The sequence below is a fragment of the Solanum verrucosum genome, unplaced genomic scaffold (assembly GCF_900185275.1).
Source record: "Solanum verrucosum unplaced genomic scaffold, falcon-dt-bn FXZP01000183.1, whole genome shotgun sequence".
NCBI lineage: Eukaryota > Viridiplantae > Streptophyta > Magnoliopsida > Solanales > Solanaceae > Solanum > Solanum verrucosum.
In genome coordinates, this window is record NW_026020430.1 from 4082761 (window position 1) to 4100421 (window position 17661).

Consider the following 17661-nt stretch of genomic DNA (forward strand, 5'->3'; position numbering starts at 1 on the left):
CTTTGTTTAAATGCTCTGTATGTCCTTATGCCAAACAAACAAGACTAGCCTTTCCTGTGAGTAGTATTAAAACTGTAGCCTATTTTGATTTGATACATGTTGATGTTTGGGGTCCCTATGTTGTACCTACAGTTGATGGAAGCAAGTATTTTCTTACCATTGTTGATGACTTTTCTAGAATGACTTGGTTATTCTTGCTCAAACATAAATCAGTTGTTTGTGTTTCTATTAAAGAGTTTCTTGTGTATGTTCAAACTCAATTTGGAAAAATAGTAAAAATAGTGAGGTCTGATAATGGTACTGAGTTTGTGAACTCTGTCTGTGTTAATCTGTTCAAAGATATGGGTATTATACATCAAAGATCATGTCCTTATACTCCTCAGCAAAATGGTGTTGCTGAAAAGAAACATAGGCATTTACTTGAAGTCACAAAGGCACTCAGGTTTCAGGCTAGTATACCAGTGAGTTATTAGGGTCAGTGTTGTGTTAGCTGTTGCATACCTCATTAACAGGTTACCTAGTAGTGTGCTTGGTTATGAGACACCTTATGAAAGGCTGTATGGTAGAAAACCAGTGTTGACTCATCTCAAAACCATTGGATGCTTGTGCTATGCTAAACAACTGACTGAGCATGACAAGCTACTATCAAGATCCAGATCTGTTGTTCTTATGGGATATTCAGAGATTCAGAAAAGCTATATACTACTTGATCTAAGTGACAGGTCTTTTTTTTATTAGTAGGGATGTCCTGTTTAGAGAGGATCAATTTCCTTTTGCTAAGATATCTAGTCCAATTGAGAAGGTGTTTCCAGACTCTATGCATAACTCTGCTGTTTTGCCTCCTCGACTAGATCACATGATGACTTCCTATGTTTCTGCTTCTAATTGTCCTTCTGATGCTCAACAGGAGGTGTCTGAGTTGCCTTTAAGTCATGCCCTCCCTGTTCCTAAGGTAGATATTGGTGTTATAGCATAAGATTCTGATGATGCAACTTCTAGAATACCATCTGTTAGAAGATCTTCTAGGCCTAAACAATCTCCCTTATGGCTGAAGGATTTTGTTTCATGTACTCTCCATAACCATGTTCCCTACTCTCTATGCAACTATATCAATTATGGTTATCTCTCATTTCCTTATCAAGCTTACATTGCTGCAACTTCTTTAATACGGGAACCTGCTACCTACTTTGAGGCTGTTACAGATAAAAGGTGGGTGGATGCTATGCAATCTGAAATTCAGGCCCTTGAAAGTAATAACACTTGGGTGATCACTGATCTCCCACAAAGGAAAAGACCTATAGGCTGTAGATGGATCTATAAAGTGAAGTATAAATCCACAGGAGAGATGGAAAGATTCAAAGCTAGGTTGGTTGCTAAGGGGTATAGTCAGCAAGAAGGCATAGACTACAAGGAAACTTTTTCTCCTGTTGTGAAGATGGTTACTGTTAGAACCATTGTTTCTCTTACTACTTCATCAGATGGATGTCTTTAATGCCTTTCTTCATGGTGAGCTGGATGATGAGATATATATGCAGTTGCCACAGGGCTTTGTCAGTCAAAGGGAGAAGGTCTGTAGGCTGACCAAATTCCTCTATGGTCTCAAACAAGCACCTAGACAGTGGAATCATAAGTTAACTGAAGCACTTCTCAAACTAAAGTTTCAGCAGAGTCAACATGATCATTCATTGTTTATTAACAAAGCAGAATAGGGGATCATTATAGTACTTGTGTATGTGGATGATAATTTGATCACTGGTAGCAGTCTAAAACTAATAGAAGATACAAAAAGAGCATTACAACAGGCTTTCAAGATGAAGGATCTAGGTGAATTAAAGTATTTCTTAGGAATTGAATTCACTAGATCAACTGCTGGTATTTTGATGCACCAAAGAAAGTATGCTCTTGAACTGATATCTGAAGTTGGCATGACAGCAGCCAAACCTGCAGGTACACCTATTGACATCAATGTTAAACAACATCGAAGTTGTATGATGAACATGTAAAGAAGGAACATGCAAAGACAGATAATCCACTTATGGATCAAACAATGTATCAAAGACTAAATTGCAAGCTATTGTATCTAAATATGACCAGAGCTGACATAACATTTAGCACACAAACTCTTAGTCAATTCCAACAGCAGCCAATTAAGTCACATTTTGATGCTGCACTAAGAGTGATCAGATATATCAAGAGACAACCTGGACAAGGTTTATTATTATCCAGTAGTTCAGATGGTTTGGTGACAGCATTTTGTGATGCTGATTAGGCTTCTTGTGTTCTGACCAGAAAGTATGTAACAGGATACATGGTGAAGGTTGGTCAGTCATTAGTTTCTTGGAAGGCAAAGAAGCAAACGACAGTGTCAAAAAGTTCAGCTGAAGACGAATATATGAGCCTTGCCTCCACTGTTTCAGAATTAGTATGGTTACTTGGTTTGCTGAAAGAAGTAGGAGTTGAAGTCCAACTACCAGTGCAGGTGTATAGTGACAACAAAGCAGCAATTCAAATTGCTGCAAATCCGGTGTATCACGAAAGGACAAAGCATATTGAGATCGATTGTCATTTTATCAGGGAAAAATTACAACAAGGACTAATCACTGTGAGTTATATTTCCACAAGAGATCAGCCTGCAGATGTGCTGACAAAAGGATTATCTAGACTTCAACATGAACACCTACTATCCAAACTAGGAGTCTTAGATATATTTGCACCATCTAGTTTGAAGGGGAGTGTTGTGATATAAAGTAGGTGACATTAAGGGTTGATATTAGTTAGCAACAGAAAGGGTAGATTAGTCTTTTTGTGTAAAGGTTGTTATAACTACTTTCTAGAAGTTAGTTACACAACTATATAAGTAACTATTCCCTCATCATGTATGCTTAACATTTTATACAGAAAATAAAAGTCTCTCTTCTCTTCTCTTCTAAATCTCTCATTCATGGTGTTGATTGAGCTTCTTTAGTTACGTTCATAGTTAGACTATGAAATATTGTGTATTAGAAAAATGAAGATCACTGTTTTCTTCTTCCTCTCTATCCTTTCTCTAATAACGAACAAATGTCAAAAATGAAACATTATTCAACTTAGTTACACACATAACTCATGATTAATCATTTTTCAAACGATTTTATAATTATTGAATAATCAACTTATAGAACGTGCATTAGTCCGTCAATACATATAGGTGATATCCAATATTTTAATATATAAAAAGCTTTTGACAGTCACTATTAAAAAATGGAGAATATAATGCATTCGCTCTTTCACCTTTTGCGTTTTGCTTTGTCGATCATCCATTATCTTAGTAAAAATACTTTTGAGTTAAAAAGAAATTAAATAGACACTACTTGCTTGATAATGTAAGAAAACAAATATTTGATTCAACTCAAATTGAGAAAGAGAATTTGCCAAAAAAATAAAATCAAAATACCAGACAATCAAACACCTATTTTCTTAGGATTCGGCAGCACTAGTACATAAAATCAAATTGCTTAAAACATTTTTAATTGGCTACAAAGACCCAAAAGACTTCAAGGCTTAAAAGAAGCCTGCCTGCTCAAGTGTATAATACATGTGGCCTTCTACATCTTCCTCCATCTGACCTATGGGGTGAACATACAATACCAGCATGTACTGGAATTAAGAATGCTCATTTCTTGGCATAGGTGATTGCCATGGGATTCTGGGGTGTGATTTTGAAGCCTTGAAGGGCCTGCATGGCGACTGAAGACTGGACATCATCGTCAAATTCCACAAACGCAATACCTGGCTTCGCTTCAATCATTCGAACTTCTCTAAAGCCAGGATACTGTTTGAAAAGCACTTCAAGCATCATACTTGTTGTCTCGTGGGGCAGATTCTGTATAAAGAGAATATTATTTGGTTCCGCAACATCTTGAGCACTTGGCTTTCCTTGTCGAGATGCAGCCTGCAAAAGTTGTTCAACAATATGAAATTAATGAAGATAATAGATGAACATATTCAGATAATAATATTCACAAAAAGAGATCAACGGTAACATATAAGAAGTTGTCATGAAGTCAAGCTGCTAGTCATTCGGAGCTATGGGTGTAAGTATAACCAGGCTGTGAGTGCATTACTTTGGGGTCATTACAAAGGCAGTCATACTACATTTGAAGTTCCATATGGACAATCAATCGCACAATTATGGACAAAGGAGAGGCAGGTTTTTGTACAACTAAAACAAAGAAACGAAGCAATAGTTGAAACAAATAATGAAGTTGCAACAAACTTACAGCTGGACCTCCGCCGTTACTGTCAGCTCTTGGGCCATTAGCTGCACCAGTTTGCGGAGTTTCTTCAGTACGTTTCCTTTTCTCCACTACATATTAATAAGTCAAGTTAGTCCAAATCACTAGAAGTCAACAAAATAACTGACAAATGGATTTTAAAAGTTATGCATGCAATGCAAATGCACACTTGGTTCATCAAAAAACTGCAACACTATCAAGCTTTGGAAACTGCGAGGATTGTGATAAAATGAAATGCATGCATGCATGCTTACGATACTCCTAACAAAGTTTTCCAGCACTAGTCCATGATTGTAGTTTTAAGCCTTTCTCTACTATCATATACATTAGGCACCCACAATGATGAGAAAATTGTAAGTGGATGTAGTAGACAAAATCACAATCAATATGACAGGTGCTACTCAAGGATTATGCATCTAGTACTATTCTGTTAAGACACTTCAGTTGAACTATAAAATATTCCGTTTAGCTGAGCTGTAACAAAAGAATTTTGCCAGAAGGAAAATCTTAGAGGTAAACAGAAATTATAATAGTAATTAATGTTTATTTAGTTTGTTTGAATGCTCTTAGCTTCAGCAAGGAGTGCTCCTCTTGGACTATAAGATTCACTTTTTAACATTTCCATAGATGATTATCCATGACATGCACTTTGGAACCAATGAGAAGCTTAAGAGGAAATGGAGCAGGTGAATAATATACAACAGAATGAAGTCACCTTTTTCATCTTGTTTCTTTTTCTTGTCATAGGTCCCCTCTGCCTTAGCAATACAATCTGACTTTGATTTAGCATATTGTATCCGCTGCATTATATCAAAAGCTTAGTCACTGACCTTTCTACTGTTCTACACCATATAAAATGAACAACAGCGAGCCAATTTTTTTTTTTGGGACAGCAAGCCAATCTAAGCAATTAATACAAACATTTAGCCCCAGAGAAAATTAAACTAAAAAGGTCCCACTGTTAGAAAGATAGAAGTCTATAGTGTCTACTGTGCACTTGTATACAAATTATTGAGAAGCAACTCTAGAGGACACACTTTGGGCCTGACATGTGCAAAGCACAAAGATAGTTAGGATATGCTCCAAAAATTGAATATTAAATCCAAGCAACAAGACGAGACGGCTTTCCATATACAATTACTCTAGAGGGGTGGGGTGCATATTTGTGACTCTATGTTCTACATAGCTGAGGAGTTTCTTCCTAAAAGCATATGGTGATAAGGATTTAGACAAAAATGAGTAACAGATACAGAGCTTTACTCTGTATGATTATTTCAGCAACCTCCATCTAACCCTTCCCATTTAATAATTGTTGATAAACTTCAGGTCATATCGAATTAATCTGATACTCTTTTTACCCTATTACACAGTTCCAACGTCTTCTTTTGCTTGTAAAGGTTAAGCAGATTGTTGTGGGCCTTAGACCATATCTTCATTGGCTAGCTATGTAGAGCTTGTAGATGTCCGGACTCCAGAGAAGATCGAACTTGCACATTCCTACTGATACAGAAAGGCAATTCACACAAAACACAAGCATACATGTATCCAATCTAAGGTCTTACAATGGTGTTATTTTATTTATAACTGAGAAATCCCCGAGGTCCAGTGGTGCATGATTTGATACTCTTGAGGGATAATGGGACATACCGTCTCCTCTTCACCACTTAAATACTAGGCTTTTGCCTCAACAAGAATTCGAATGCGACGTGCGCATAACCTACATACAACATGAAGCACTTTACCACTATACCAAACCCTGTGGGCCCAGATGGTATCATTTTAGTTTGCGTTATGTTTCCGTGGTCCTTAATAAGAATAATAATTCATGGCTTGACTTAAGGTCATAGTCTATCAATGTTCAGGCAGGCAGCTATATTTTCAATTTCATACCACCACAAACATAATCAGGAAAAAAATAATAATTAGAAGATCAAACAAAAAATTCTTAACTAAGGCAGACAAGGGATGGATAGCCTAGTGAGAAGGGCCTCCACCTCCAACCATGCAATCGGGAGTAAGAGTCACCATTGAAGCAAAGTAGGAAAAGGCACTATTTGGCTCCTGAGCAGGGTAGTTAGGGTGAGGATTACCACATTCTGTAAAAAAAAAAGTTTGGCATACCTTTTTGACAAATACTGTATTAGTATTAGTTTTAGTAATATAACTTGGTATACTTTTTTAATGAAGTGCACGTATTTATCAAAAATTATAAAATGGTTTTAAGCAAAGTGTGGAGTCAGCAATATGTTTCCACATCTTGAAGGACTACATGATTTAGGGACAGACTATAAAACCAGAAATCAGGGCAGTCCAAGCTAAAAAGATACATTTAGAGAACTATTGTACAGTAGACATAGTAAGAGCTTTTTCTGATAGGACAAAGGATATCACATAAACATAACAAGTTGATAAAGGATCATCACATTCTTCAGGAGATGGATAGAGAAAACAAGGACAATGAAGCAGGATGCTTTGAACAATTAAGCTACAACAGCCATGTTAGTACATAAAAAATGAACAAGAGAAACAGATCATAATTCCAACTGTCATTATGCTCACCATTGGTTTGTCGTAAAACGGGAAGTTTTGCATTTGCCTCACAGCATTACTGGCAGCTGTTACTTCACTAAACACAACCCATGATTGTCCTCTAAGTTTGGGAGTCTTAAGAGCTACTATATCGACAATCCTCCCATACTGCGAGAACAAGCAATACAGAGACCTCTTTAGCTCTGCAAAACAACAAAAAACCATTAGCATATAGCAAAGGGCATACACAAATCCTCCTGCAAACAGCTGTTGCCAAACCCATTAAAACCATAAGAGTTAATAATTCTATTTCACATTTATTTCTCATATACAAAAGACAAGCCAGAGTATGCTTGGCATTTTCCAAAATTAGATAACAGCAACAATTCAAAATGGCATCATTGCTAGTACACATAAAAAAAAACTCCACGCGCATCATAAACAGACAGAAAAAAGCATTTGAAAGCACAAACGAGCAAAAGAAAATAGATAATCCAATAATTGGGTCCTATTGCAAAACTCTGTTGTAATAAGAATACCATTTCTCAAGTCAGTGTTACATAAGAGTCATAAGTTTCGGTACTTGATAGAACAATAACAAAGCAAATCTTGAAGCTTTCTCCTTGATAAGTACATTTCTTTTCGTGCCAAGTTTAACGCTCAACGCAAAGATAATAATATAGATATTGAGGCAAAAATGCACAAAAATAAGAAGGAAATGATCACCAGAAAACTTGATCAAATCGAAGAGTATTTTCCCTGTTCAATCCCCAAATTAGTTGGTGTCCGCTAATGAAGTCCAACTCCATTCGGGAACATTCTATTCCAATACTGCATAAAGTTTATCTCTTGAAGAAAATAGGGGTTCTAAAAACCTCACACTTATCACACCCCCTAACTTTGCAGAATTCAATTCACCCAAAAGGGCTTGTATTCTTTTGACAGAGACAATGAATGGGACTGGGAAAAACCACCACTACACATTTACTTTGCTCAAACTCCAGCTCCACTAAACTAAAATAGGGCTTCAAAAACAGAAACCCCTTCTTTTTTACTAAGCTCCTCCCAGGTACATGGCTTACAAAATTTGACCCAACATTCATGGAAAGCAATCTGTGCTTACAAGTCACTTGAAACTCTACCCTTTACTTTACCCCATGTAAACATACATATCCTAGATACCTTTCTACTATGACTTCTCTAATTCCTCCTCTCCAACTTACAACTCCTTATAGTACTCATACACAATGGATTTCTATGGTATTTTGCTGCCATTTACAACTATTCAACAACGCGTAAATGTATGAAAAGATCCTAAACAGCTGAAATTTTGCAGCCTTAACAATTTCTGATTCGAATTTATGCTAAAACCCTAGCTTAAATCTTCAAAAAAAAAAAAGAGTAAAAAAGCTACCTTCTTTCTTGACCTTCTCGTTTAAGTTCTTAATGTAAATAGTTTGATTCGGTGGTATGTCTCCTGTAAGCATCATTACCGAGCAGAGCAGCTTTACTCTATCTGTATGTATATTCACTTGCTCTTCTCTGTGATTTCTGAATGTGCTCGACAAATTTCCAAGAGTTTGGAGCTACAAGAAAGGCGAACGAACACAATGACAACCGGCCCATATAAATATCTGGTCAAGGCCCAAGAGGGTGTTGCAAACTTGCAATACATATACTAACATTTTGTTGATTAACCAAATAGAGTAGTTATATATAATATTGATATTGTAATATTTCTTCTTTTTTGGAGTAAGGATTAATATAACTTTTAACTTCTTGTTATGAAAAAATGAGTACGTTGTTTTTTTTTTATTTAAATATTATTGGCTTAAATTGGACGGTAGTTTTTATGAGCTTGTTTAATTAATCTAAGCTAATATCATGTTGTTCTTCCCTAGTTTAAGAGAAAGTGAAGACTGAGTAGAGGGTGGAAAGATGTGAGACCAGCCAAGGTTGATTCAGATGATTAAAGGGATCTTTAATTAAAAAAATTCACACATGATATGTTTCTGATTAATCAAATAGATTTTAATATATGTATTGACATCATAGAGAACTTTTGTAATATTGATATCATTTAACAGATTGTAGCATATTATTACTTTTATCTTTTAGTTTTTGCATTATTTGTCTAGATAGAATGATCTACATTGTAGATTCCTTCGTGTGGTCAATGAGTGCTCCAATCACATTTTTTTCACATATAAAATATTTTTGATTAATTAAAAAGAGTTAAAGTTGTTTTAAAAAAAATACATTAGTATGATTTAATTTGTTGTACTGAATGAGTTATTGTTCTATTTTTGGGTTATACATTATTACAGGTCTCATCTTTATTTGAAAATAGTGTAAAGATTTTATGCACAATTTTATGATAAATACGTAAACTTGATCTAACATAAGCATATTTTGATGAAATAATTTATATCTAATTATGAATTCCATCGCTACAAATGGACTTTGTTATGCAACTCTTTTAATTATCTCCCTGGTTAGATTAGTGAACTAAACTCATCTGAAAAATAATCATTCAAAATTTGGAGTTTATCACTTTTTGATTAGCCACTAAGCTAATAGGGACCTAATTTAAAGAGTGGCCTTGAAAAGGCTATACAGTGCAAATAATCAGAGTATCTAAATGGACCTCACGATTTGGGCTTACCAACACTTTTTTGTAAGGACAAAAATACCCTCAATGTTTTTTCAAATTTCCCAATCTAATCAAATGCAAAAACACTACTGAAGCATTTGCCGGCTAAAACCCTTGAGTTCCAAAACCCTGAAGAAATGCTCCGGTCAATACTCCGATCAGCCACTACGGCGGCGAAAACCCACCCCACCACCGGAGACATCCGTATACCGGCAGCAATCTCAGCATCCTCCAAGCTCTCTTCTTCCAGAACCTTCGCGACGAGCACACACCCGAAGAAACCCAACTTCAGACCCGATGTCAAACACGAAAATGCTGCTGCAGGAGCCAAAGCTGCTGAAACGCTCAATAAGGATCTTCGTGCACGCGCTCTCAAAGAAGACGAGAAGGATAGATCACTGGATATAGGTCCAGATGGTCGTCCATTATTCACTTCGGCAACTTCTATTTCTGAGCTTACCAAAAAAGATACATGTACTTACATGAAATTCAGGTACATCTTTCTCTGTTCAGACATTATTAGGCCAGCATTGACGAGTGAAGATGTGTTTTTTCGAGTAGTGAATGCACTAATTGCCTTTAGCTTGAACTGTATCGTAGAAAAAATGTTTTTGATTGGCTCAAACTATATATTGGAGTGAAAAATATGCTTATACCAAACCTGTGCAAATTGTAACAAAGCTTTAGTGGGTGCAGTGTTAGCTCTTACACGTGGAATTAAAGTTTTGGATTTACTTGGTTGCTAAGCTGGTTTGTGTCTGTACTCATGAAATGGTTGTTTTAGGAGGGAAGAGCTGGAGAGAGTTTTGCCAGAGGGATTACCAGTGGGGATGCTTAAGGAATTCGGTGACTCTATGAGAGATGCATTGCTAATACGCCAGAATTTTCTGGATCTTCGAGATAATTTTAGAATGGTTGTTGATCCTACTTTGCAATCTAATACTAAAGGTGTGTTCTTTGTCTTTTTGTGCTGCATATGTTTAAAGGTCCATTTTCTGTCTTACCAGATATAATGAATTATGATTGAAAAGATTTGTATTTGTCAGGAGTACTCATGTGAAATGTGGTTAAGTGGTGTATGAACTTCTACTTTCATAGAACCCTTAGTCTGCCTTGAATACTTAGTATTGAATAATGGACTAAATGGTTACATATGATTCATGTAGCTGGCCCCAACTTACTTGGCTTCCAGCATAATTGATTGACTAAAGCGAATTTAGTTTCTTCAAGTTTGTTGATTTATTATCAGTAAATAAGCCTTCAACAGAAGGTTAGATTGAACTAGTTTGCTGGAACTGACTGAAGAGAGTAAATTGGAGGTATGAGCTTCAATTCATAAGGATACATTCAACAATATGAACTCTTCAAGAAATCATAATCAGATGGTTGCAGAACGTGGTTTTATAGGATGGAAAAAATCACTTTAAAAACTTTTAAATGGTTTGCATTAGTGTGGAAGGTTGTTTAAAGACTTGATCTACCAAAGAGCTATTTTTTTTATAACTGAGAAGTCCCTGAAGCTGAAGATCAGTGGCGTATGGTTCAACACTCTGTGGATAACGGACCTGCCGCTCTATCCTTCTTCACTTAATGGACCATTCTTTTGTCGGCAGTAGAGTTTGAACCTGTGACGTGCCTTCAACCCACAAATTATGTGTTGCTCATCCACAGAGAACTTATCATTCCACATTGTTTTTCACATTTTTAAAATTAAATGCTTTTCCTTTTCTTAAAGTATGAGGGGAGGAGTCAATGTCCTCAAATTTGGAAAAGAGAACACGTCGAGTAGGAAATATAAATCAAGCTAAACCCTAGAGTATATCTTCCCACGGAAGGAAGGAAAAAGACGGTTCGATAATTTACATTGCATTTATCACCTGCGCTTTCTCTCCTCCTAATATCTGCATTGGTTTACAACTTAAGCTGCCATTATGCCCCTTCTTTTGCTGCTTGCAGAAGTATCAAAACTTACTTGATTTATCATCTCAGAGCTAAAGCTGAGTCTCTGCCCAGGACTCATGGATCATTTTGCAAAATAAAACATCCCTTACATTACCAGATTTTACTGTTTCTTAATAAACTATACTCAGTAGCTTCACTTTTTTTTTTAATGATGGTGGTGTTTGGGCTAGCTTGCGCACCTCAACTAATTCCACCGGGTACCCTCTACCTCCACCAGCTAATGGGCACTGCATAACTCTGCCCACCAATGTTTGAGCATATGAGGATCAATCACGTAGTGTTTTTTTTTCTTCACTTGGATTCGAACTTGAGACCTCATGATTTTTTCTTCTTTTGTTATTTCTCTAGTCTTTTCCTAGTCCTTGGAAATTATTTTTCCTTCCCTTGGATAAAATCCTCTATAATGATGTCAAGAGTATGCAGAGGCCTAGTGACACTCAAAATAGTTTTTATATCTCAACTTATAGTTGTGTAATGATTTAAAGAAGATCGCTTAATTTATCTTAAGAAAGAAGAATTAAATTGTACCCTGCTATGTGTTCCACTTCATTTGATATCCGAAGAAGTCTGTTGTTTATGAGCTGATTTTACTGAACTCATGATTAGGAGAAATGATTGACGATGTTCCTCAACTTGCAGGTCTCAAAGCTCGAAAGCAAGTTGTATTAGATGGGCCTGTGAGTTCTGGTAAGAGTATTGCCCTTGCAATGCTTGTTCATTGGGCACGTGATGAAGGTTGGCTAGTTCTTTATGTTCCTAAAGGCCGAGAATGGACTCATGGAGGCTTTTTTTATAAAAATCCTAAAACAGGATTATGGGATACTCCTGTGCAAGCAGCAAATGTTCTCCAGGCAAGAAATTGTATTTTTTCTATATATGAAACATAGTTTGACTAGTTAAATTTCATTTGGTAATTGATATCGTCATGCAAAGGTAAGGTGGACCTTAGATCTGCATACATCTTACCTCCCCGGACCCTACTCGTGGGATTACCCTGGGTATGTTGTTGCTGTTAATTGAACAGTTTAGCCCACCAGGATGTGAGAAAAAGATCTGCCAGTAGGATATACTCAGAAATTGTTTAACTTGGCACTGCTATGTATACCCAGTGGATCTTCATACACTGCTTTAGAAAAAAGAATCTGAAGCTGTTCTTCAATGTCATGTAGCAAATATGGATCACTATTTCTGCATGTTTTCCCCGTAACTTCACTACTACTCTATCTCCTCCATCTAGTGCTTGACTTTGTTTGTGTTACGGATCTCTTCCATTTTAATCCTATTCCATAAACCTGAAAGTGAAATTTTTTGTAAGGTATACATGTGCAGGTCTAGCGTAACTTCTATATTCAAACAAATAAGATTGATACCAAACTCCTAATATTATCCATATATTTATCTGCTTCTTTTTTCATATAGTATCTTGTGCTAGTTGTTTCTGGAGAAATAATATCCTTTAATTACTGTATTTGCTTACAAGTCTAAGAATTAAACATGGATATAATTTTCTCTCTCATTTCAGGATTTCTTGAAGTATAATAAGGATCACCTCCAAAAAATACCCTGCAAAATTTTTGAACCTATTCCATTGGGAGAGGGAGCTGGTGTTGGATGGATGAAAGGTGCTGATGTGGTACAAATACCAGAAGATTATACTCTTCTTGACCTGGTTCAGGTCGGGCTTAATTCCACTCACGCAGCTGTTGGGGTGGTAGTTCGTTTGAGGGAAGAATTATCCCTTGTCAAGGACATGCCTGTTCTTATTGCTGTTGATCAAGTGAGAAAAATACACTTTGCTGTGACTTTGCCTCTTGTTTCTATCCCTTGAATCATTCCTGGGTTAGGGTTAATTTCCTTTTTCTATTGATATTGATCATGCATCCCTTTTCCTGATTTTTCTTTTGGTCATGGACAGTACAACAGTTGGTTCACATTCAGCGAGTATGAGGAGCCAGTAACTGTTCGTTCTTGCCGACCTATTCATGCTAGAGAACTTGCAACTGTAAGCTGTTCTTTAAGTGTTCAAAAATGTTACTTCGTTAATTATTCACACAGTTCTCCTGCCTTTGTTTTCTTGGCTATCAGTTTATTTGATTTTAAACAACAAGACATTGTGTTTGATATAAATATGTTAGTCTGCTAAATTGGATCTAGGAGGATGTCCTTGGAGCAAATTATCCCATTATGCTTCCTCTTTCTGATTCCACATTTCTGGAGCATTCTGATTGGGAACACCGAGAATATAAACGCTAAATGTTACGAAGAAAGTTTTACTGAATATCTGGGAAATTTTGAGGATTCATCAGGAATTGGGAATTTCCTGTGCTGGCTCCCAATTTGAAACTAGGACAGACTCAATAGACTTTACTTAGATGCATGAGGTGGACAAAACTAGTGGCCTATGCCGTACTGTAACCAATGAAAATGTAGTATTTACACGAAATGACAATTTTTGTGATACTGCCTGTAGTGCCATCCTTATTGCTGAAACATATGGAAAATGAGGGTTTTAATGCGATTATTATGTGTTCTTATTCTGAATTATTAGGATATGTTTACCTTCTCAAAAAAAAAATTATTAGGATATGTTTCTAGTATAGATAATGTTTAGAAAGGAGATGGATGGCTGAGCAAAGTCGAAAAATTAATGTGAAAAGTCCCCTTTTTGCCTCATGGTATTGACTTGGAAGGAGTGAAGCAAAGAGCTCTCTAGAGTCATTAGAGGTCTGTTTCACTGGCAGGGGCTCAGAACTTGACTTTGATGCAAAGAGGCTACGCCACAATGCATAGATGGCTGTGGTTGATTTTTTGGAGCTCGGAGCCTTTGTTAGCCTGACATAGTGACATACATCAATTTTTTGGCGTGGCACACTGGCAAACTAACTGTCTTTCTTCTGTCAATGCCATAAATGCTAACATGTCAATTTATGGAATGCCTTGTTCCAATTATTTGATACACTTGACAAGTAGCACCTTTTCACTTAACTGCAAGAGATTTGATCATTGATAAGCAACTAAGGATGCATCTTATTTTTGTTTGGCATGGCTGTAAATTTTTTTGATAAATTGTTACATTTTGTTAAATTATCTTATTACTGTAGCTTGCATGTTAAAGTGTGGTCACTGACATAGTACCATTATATGCAGGTGAATGCATTTAGGTCCATGATTCATGACAATATGATGGTGGGTGCTTTCTCGCATTCAACTGCTGTAGGGAAGCTGCGTAAAGACTTACCAGTTGTTCCTGCAGATGCTCGCGTCAATTTCCCACGTTATAGTGTGGATGAAGCTGCATCCGTTTGTCATTACTACCTGAGGTGTGCATATTCCTCATAATACCTAAGGAAGAGTGAATAGCGAGGATTCTGTTGTCACCATTCACTCGCCACATAAATACTGAAGAAAATAGAACTTAAGATTGAACAGGAAAAGGAACAAAAAAACATTTGAATTATTAAATAAGGAAAAGGAAGTGAACAACTGAATTATCCCCCAAAAAGAAGGAAAAGGAATGACCAATTGATTCATCAAAAGGAAAACACAAGCAAAAAAGCAATGGAAGAAGAAGAACCATGTAGTGGTCTGTTTAATAAAAGTTTGAACCATTTCTTTGAAAACGACAAAAGAAAAACGAAGAACTATGGAATGCCAAGAGAAGGAACATAGAGTTATTTTTTAGGATTTATAACTTAGTTGAAGTTCTGCTTCATAAAGCTATCTTATGCTATGTGGCCACAGAACAACACTGTTTTGTACTAACTCTCCTTGTCTAATTTTCTCATTTGACAGACAACGACTCATTCAACGTGAGGCATTTACAGAACAAAGCTGGAAGAAAATCTATTATCTTTCAAATGGAAATGGCGCAGAAATGAGATGGCTGGTTCCTTTCATGCGATGAACCACAAAGAATCGAACTTCAACAGATAACATTGAGATTTTAACAGGAAAGTTATTGCATCTGTTAATGCTCTGTGAATCTGGTCATTCTCAGCAACAAATAATCTGGCTGCTTTCTTGACCAACTCTCTAGAGAAAACGGTGAGGTTTCCTTCTTGAATTTTTGCTCTGTACTCTAGGCTAGTTTAGGCATATACTGCCTGTGTTTGTATGCTTTGATATCTAGAACATAACCACAGATTCATATTATACATCATTACACTGGGCTATTGTTCTTTCCATTTCCTTTTGCTTGTTTTTCTGACCTGGTGTATTTATTCAATAATGTTGTAATTGCACAATACATTAAACCTTTTGAATTTTTAGGTTTTATCCTTAGCAAGGTGGATGCTTTTAGATTTACCGCTGTAAAGATGACAGTTCTTCGATCATGGTTGCCACAATAATGTCTCTTGATATCTGAGAAAATTGTTTGCTCAGATTTTGAAATTTTATGTAGGAAAAGATAACATTGCAACATTGTCATATGAAATTTGTAACATTGAAATAAAAAGGAATGAGGGTTTAATTATCTTTGTTACACTGCCATCCATCTTGTTGAGAGGTTATAGCCAAAATTTCCGTTTGTCAAAAAATACTACAACCAAAGCCACAACAAGGCTAAGCTCAGCAAAACCGGGAAATATGGTTACTCGAAATCTGTTCCTTGGAATGAAATGCTTCCTGAATCCAAGTGTGTACATAAGGCTAGTCTGCATTCAAGTACATGCAGGTTAAAACTCAACATATGACGAACATGAAATAAGAACACAATATGGATCTGTGTATATCCAAAGAATTCAGTCAAAACCTAAACCTTCAAGCACAACAACAGTCACCATAGTTTCCTACATGTATGGATCTACCAGGGAACAACGAATATATGGCAAAATGTCACAACGACCCACAGACAAGATTTTATACTGCAATGTGTGGGATATTAATACCTCAGCTACTATGGAATTGCCTTTGTAGATGGTGCAGGATCTCTTGAAGGCGGAACCTTTCATCTTAAGATCAGCCTCTGCGCCTTCAACATGTCCATCACCAAGGAATATGTCAAACTCTAGTTTAGTAAATGTATTTAGCGTCTTATTCACACTGAACATCAACTCCTTTTCTTCATTATCACTTACCATAAAGCCTTGCCATGATCCTTTCTACAAGACAGGAAAGAAATAACATCTTAAGAAGATAAATATATACATTCTACATTTTTTTACCCCTCCCAACTCCCACCTTTTTGCTCCAACCTTACGTGTTTACCCACCATCTGAGCAACTCCTTCACGTCTACATTCTACATTGTTATCACAAAAGAACCATTTACACATAGAAATGAGCTTTCTTTTAGTAGTTGTTCTTCCTTCCTAAGGTAAACAGCTAAACATTGTCTCAACAAATTAGAATCAGCAACAGAGAAAGATAATGGAACTATACAAATGATAGTATTATCAGATGCATAAAGAAGCAGTTTCTGACTATAAACTTGGGGCTTTTTACCAATTAAGAAAACTTACAATTAATCGAACTAAGCGAATCAGGGTATTGTCCGATGCATCAAGAATTAGTTTTTGAGGGTGGGTCTGGGCTGCCGAATTCTGAGGTTGACGACGACGGTCAACGCTGAAGAACAAATTGCCAACAGAATCGGTAAATTGGATGTTTCCAGCATCCCAGAAGGACTTATACTTCTTCGATACAAAAAGATCAAATGGGAATTGCCCGTCCGGCGGCCATTCCTCCGGCGTAGCAGTGGTTCCCATCAATCAGCTTAAAATTGACGAACTCCGTAAGGATAACTCCACCAAAAGAGACGGAAAATTTTGAAGATGATGGTGGCAATGACTGGAGCTCGCCGGCGTTTTGCTTCGACAAGAATCAAATCAAAAGTCGGACGAATTTAACTTTATAAATTACTTTTGGCAACAAGGGATATTTTGTAGTAGTAATTATAAGCGAATATAGGAGATGGTTAGAAAATATTTCAATTTGATTAATATTAAAGAAATGTGACAATTTGACATAAATTTCATTTCCCCAAAATGCACTTTAATGTACAAAATATTTTGTGTTCCTAGACTTTAAAAAGAGTTGTATCTTAAGGAATATGTCGTAGATAATTTACTCTAATTTAAATATTAGTAATAATTATTTTAATGACTTAAATTAATAAATAAAGATAACTTTATTGTCGTTTTGGGAATTCCTTTGATATTTTCCTTTCTATCACATAATAACAATGGGCAAGAGTCTACAACATAGTATGTTTGGTTATAAAATTTGAAATTTCAATTTTAAG

General features: G+C 36.3%; 3 protein-coding genes across 3 annotated transcripts; 1 reads left to right on the forward strand and 2 right to left on the reverse strand.

The window, feature by feature from the left end:
* Window positions 1-3437: 3437 nt before the first annotated feature.
* LOC125807600 (U2 small nuclear ribonucleoprotein B'') lies at window positions 3438-8398 on the reverse strand. The gene is made up of 5 exons (XM_049487337.1): window positions 8218-8398; window positions 6834-7006; window positions 4990-5074; window positions 4260-4345; window positions 3438-3931 (listed from the first exon to the last, which is right to left on the reverse strand). The coding sequence occupies exons 1-5, from the start codon at window positions 8291-8293 to the stop codon at window positions 3653-3655; spliced, it is 699 nt and encodes a 232-aa protein (XP_049343294.1). The 5' UTR covers window positions 8294-8398; the 3' UTR covers window positions 3438-3652.
* Window positions 8399-9532: 1134 nt separating this feature from the next.
* LOC125807574 (uncharacterized) lies at window positions 9533-15710 on the forward strand. The gene is made up of 7 exons (XM_049487312.1): window positions 9533-9949; window positions 10241-10404; window positions 12058-12269; window positions 12941-13195; window positions 13334-13420; window positions 14566-14738; window positions 15211-15710. The coding sequence occupies exons 1-7, from the start codon at window positions 9594-9596 to the stop codon at window positions 15320-15322; spliced, it is 1359 nt and encodes a 452-aa protein (XP_049343269.1). The 5' UTR covers window positions 9533-9593; the 3' UTR covers window positions 15323-15710.
* Window positions 15711-15819: 109 nt separating this feature from the next.
* On the reverse strand, window positions 15820-17367 carry LOC125807609 (protein LURP-one-related 7). Its single transcript, XM_049487345.1, has 3 exons — window positions 16880-17367; window positions 16308-16520; window positions 15820-16073 (listed from the first exon to the last, which is right to left on the reverse strand). The coding sequence occupies exons 1-3, from the start codon at window positions 17123-17125 to the stop codon at window positions 15927-15929; spliced, it is 606 nt and encodes a 201-aa protein (XP_049343302.1). The 5' UTR covers window positions 17126-17367; the 3' UTR covers window positions 15820-15926.
* Between the last annotated feature and the right edge of the window lie 294 nt (window positions 17368-17661).

Coding starts and splice junctions, on each gene's coding strand:
- LOC125807600 (XM_049487337.1), bottom strand. CDS start 8,293: ATGATGCTTACAGGAGACATACCACCGAATCAAACTATTTACATTAAG. Junction 5,075..6,833: donor CGTTTTACGACAAACCAATG/GTGAGCATAATG, acceptor GATATAATGCAG/CGGATACAATATGCTAAATC. Junction 4,346..4,989: donor AAAGAAACAAGATGAAAAAG/GTGACTTCATTC, acceptor ATTAATATGTAG/TGGAGAAAAGGAAACGTACT.
- LOC125807574 (XM_049487312.1), top strand. CDS start 9,594: ATGCTCCGGTCAATACTCCGATCAGCCACTACGGCGGCGAAAACCCAC. Junction 9,950..10,240: donor TGTACTTACATGAAATTCAG/GTACATCTTTCT, acceptor TGGTTGTTTTAG/GAGGGAAGAGCTGGAGAGAG. Junction 13,421..14,565: donor ATGCTAGAGAACTTGCAACT/GTAAGCTGTTCT, acceptor CATTATATGCAG/GTGAATGCATTTAGGTCCAT.
- LOC125807609 (XM_049487345.1), bottom strand. CDS start 17,125: ATGGGAACCACTGCTACGCCGGAGGAATGGCCGCCGGACGGGCAATTC. Junction 16,521..16,879: donor TTCGCTTAGTTCGATTAATT/GTAAGTTTTCTT, acceptor CCTGTCTTGTAG/AAAGGATCATGGCAAGGCTT. Junction 16,074..16,307: donor GCAATTCCATAGTAGCTGAG/GTATTAATATCC, acceptor ACTTGAATGCAG/ACTAGCCTTATGTACACACT.